Source organism: Austrofundulus limnaeus, unplaced genomic scaffold (assembly GCF_001266775.1).
Source record: "Austrofundulus limnaeus strain Quisiro unplaced genomic scaffold, Austrofundulus_limnaeus-1.0 Scaffold1522, whole genome shotgun sequence".
Classification (NCBI taxonomy): Eukaryota; Metazoa; Chordata; class Actinopteri; order Cyprinodontiformes; family Rivulidae; genus Austrofundulus; species Austrofundulus limnaeus.
The window spans coordinates 55501-58430 of record NW_013953924.1 but is presented as its reverse complement, the minus strand read 5'-3'; the positions used below and the strand labels follow the sequence as shown (position 1 = coordinate 58430).

General features: G+C 49.4%; 1 protein-coding gene across 1 annotated transcript in view; it reads right to left on the bottom strand.

Moving 5' to 3' along the window:
* Positions 1-70: 70 nt before the first annotated feature.
* The window catches only part of rpp40 (ribonuclease P/MRP 40 subunit), a 4348-nt gene continuing 1488 nt past the window's right edge, over positions 71-2930 (bottom strand). The window contains exons 2-8 of the mRNA XM_014032728.1: positions 1840-1984; positions 1478-1546; positions 1309-1392; positions 1031-1153; positions 784-949; positions 577-711; positions 71-511 (exon numbers count right to left, since the gene is read on the bottom strand). Coding sequence (XP_013888182.1) covers positions 313-511; positions 577-711; positions 784-949; positions 1031-1153; positions 1309-1392; positions 1478-1546; positions 1840-1984 — 921 coding nt within the window. The 3' untranslated portion in view covers positions 71-312. The remainder of the gene's footprint in view (positions 512-576; positions 712-783; positions 950-1030; positions 1154-1308; positions 1393-1477; positions 1547-1839; positions 1985-2930) is intronic.

The window sequence follows — 2930 nt, the reverse complement described above, 5'->3', positions numbered from 1 at the left end:
GGGGGTCTGTCCTCAGGGTGGACAGGTGTGGGGGGTCTGTCCTCAGGGTGGGCAGATCTGTTGGGGGGGGTCTGTCTTCAGGGTGGACAGGTGTGGGGGTCTGTCCTCAGGGTGGACAGGTGTGGGGGGTCTGTCCTCAGGGTGGACAGGTGTGGGGGGTCTTTCTTCAGGGTGGACAGGTGTGGGGGTCTGTCTTCAGGGTGGACAGGTGTGGGGGTCTTTCTTCAGGGTGGACAGGTGTGGGGGTCTTTCTTCAGGGTGGACAGGTGTGGGGGTCTTTCTTCAGGGTGGACAGCTGTGAGGGGTCTGTCCTCAGGGTGGACCGGTGTGGGGGGTCCCTGGGGACCTGTACAGGTGGTAGGTGTGGTCATGGAACATCATCAGGCTGTAGAAGGTGTGTCCTCCGTTGGAGACCCTCTGCTGTCCGTCCCCCCAGGACACAGGACTGTCGGTGAAGCCGTGGACGGTCAGGGACACCCAGGACTCCAGCTGAGGCTGCTGCAGGTGGTACCTGGAGCACAGGTGGGTGACATGGTCAGGTGGGGTCCTGTCCAGGTAAAGGTGTGTGTGATGTACCTGAGCTCCTGGATGAGGCGCAGCAGGTGGTCCGGCAGCAGCAGACCACTGACACACACACTCAGAGCGTGACGCAGCCTGCTGTCGGCCTCAGGACACACCAGTGAAGACAGGAAGCTGCTGGACGAGTTCTCACTGAAACCACAGAAGAAGAATGACATCATTGGTCACGTGTCGTGAACATGTGACCTGAACTGGACCGCTCACCTGCTGACGTCTGCGTCCACAGCCCCCAGCCACTCCAGGAGGCTGTGGGGGTCACATGACCGGGGGGAGGGGCAGGTCAGGTCGTTCAGACAGCGACGGCTGACCTCGGGTTTGTGCTCCGACCAATCATAACGAGACAGGAGGGGCTGCAGAGAGGCCCCGCCCCCTGCAGGACAGAGGCACAGCATGAGGCTTGGAGTGAGGAGCAAAGCATCATGGGTAACAGAAATCTGAAGCATGAGGTCACCTGGATGATGTGACAGCAGGAAGTCAGTCTGCAGCTGAAGGCGGGACTTCAGACCTGTCAGGAGCTTCAGATAGCCCCGCCCACCTGGAGCCATGCTGCGGTCTGTCAGATCCACAGAGACCACTGCAGGACACAGTCACATGTTACACACGTGTTGTTGAGACCAGGTCTACAGGTCGACCTGGTGGACCTGTAGACCTGGTCGACCTGTAGACCTGGTCTGGACCATGAAGAGGACATGATGGTGATTACATAAATGACAGAAGATGAACTCAGACCCCATCTGTGGTTGAATCTGGACGGTTTCCCTTCAAAGCCCAACACCTCAAACGAGTCTTTGTCCAGGGACAGAACCAGGTGTCCTGCAGGGACACGTTTGTTTATTTACACAGGTAAACAGAGCAGGTATAAAGTCAACAACTGAGGTCACCTGGATGGAGACTTTACCGTTTGGCATCAAAGCAACACAGTTGTCTTCATCCATCCGTGTCCTGAAGGACAGGCCGTACACAGCACCTGAAACACAGCCACAGGTGCACACAGGTGACAGGTGTATATAGGTGACAGGTGTATATAGGTGACAGGTGTATATAGGTGACAGGTGTATATAGGTGGCAGGTGTATATATAGGTGACAGGTGTATATAGGTGACAGGTGTATATAGGTGGCAGGTGTATATATAGGTGACAGGTGTATATATAGGTGACAGGTGTATATAGGTGACAGGTGTATATAGGTGACAGGTGTATATATAGGTGACAGATGTATATAGGTGACAGGTGTACAGGTGATAAAAGGTGTGTTGTTACCCTGGTAAACGGCTCTCTTCAGGAAGTCTTTGTCCAGGAGTTCATATATTGGCAGCTTCCTGATCAGGTAGAAACTGGTGAAGCTCTTTAATACAGAGTCCAGGTAGGAGGGGGTGGAGCTACACCCAGGTAACAGTAGAGATACCTGCACAGGTTAAAGGGGTCAGCAGAGTGAAGAAATAAGCTTTCTGTTTGTTTCAATAGACGTACTTTAGAGCACCTGCAGACTGAGAGCAGGTGAAATAAATCCAATAAAAACAACTAAATGAAGAGGCTGTGATGGCGTACAGGTACGAGGTGGCGCACCTGTCAGAGTGCAGTTCAGTCAACAACCTGCTCCTCCTCCTCCTGTATATGTTCAGAAACAACAGAACAACCATCCTGCCACTCATCATTGGTGGGAGCTGTGTGGAGAATGGACCTGTGTTCTGGTTCCTGGACAATGACCTGTCCTGAGGCACCAACATGCTACTAACCAAGGTACGGAGGTGTTTTTATTAAAGTCCCCAGAAAAAACATCCTCATTTCAAACCACTGAGAGCGCTAACTTAACCTAAGATCTAACTTAACCTAAGATCTAACTTAACCTAAGATCTAACTTAACCTAAGATCTAACTTAACCTAAACTCTAACTTAACCTAAACTCTAACTTAACCTAAGATCTAACTTAACCTAAACTCTAACTTAACCTAAGATCTAACTTAACCTAAGATCTAACTTAACCTAAACTCTAACTTAACCTAAGATCTAACTTAACCTAAGATCTAACTTAACCTAAACTCTAACTTTATGCAGGTGTTAACACTGATCTGATGTAATAAACTTTATGCAGGTGTTAACACTGATCTGATGATGTAATAAACTTTATACAGGTGTTAACACTGATCTGATGATGTAATAAACTTTATGCAGGTGTTAACACTGATCTGATGTAATAAACTTTATGCAGGTGTTAACACTGATCTGATGATGTAATAAACTTTATGCAGGTGTTAACACTGATCTGATGATGTAATAAACTTTATGCAGGTGTTAACACTGATCTGATGATGTAATAAACTTTATGCAGGTGTTAACCCTCCTGTTGTCCT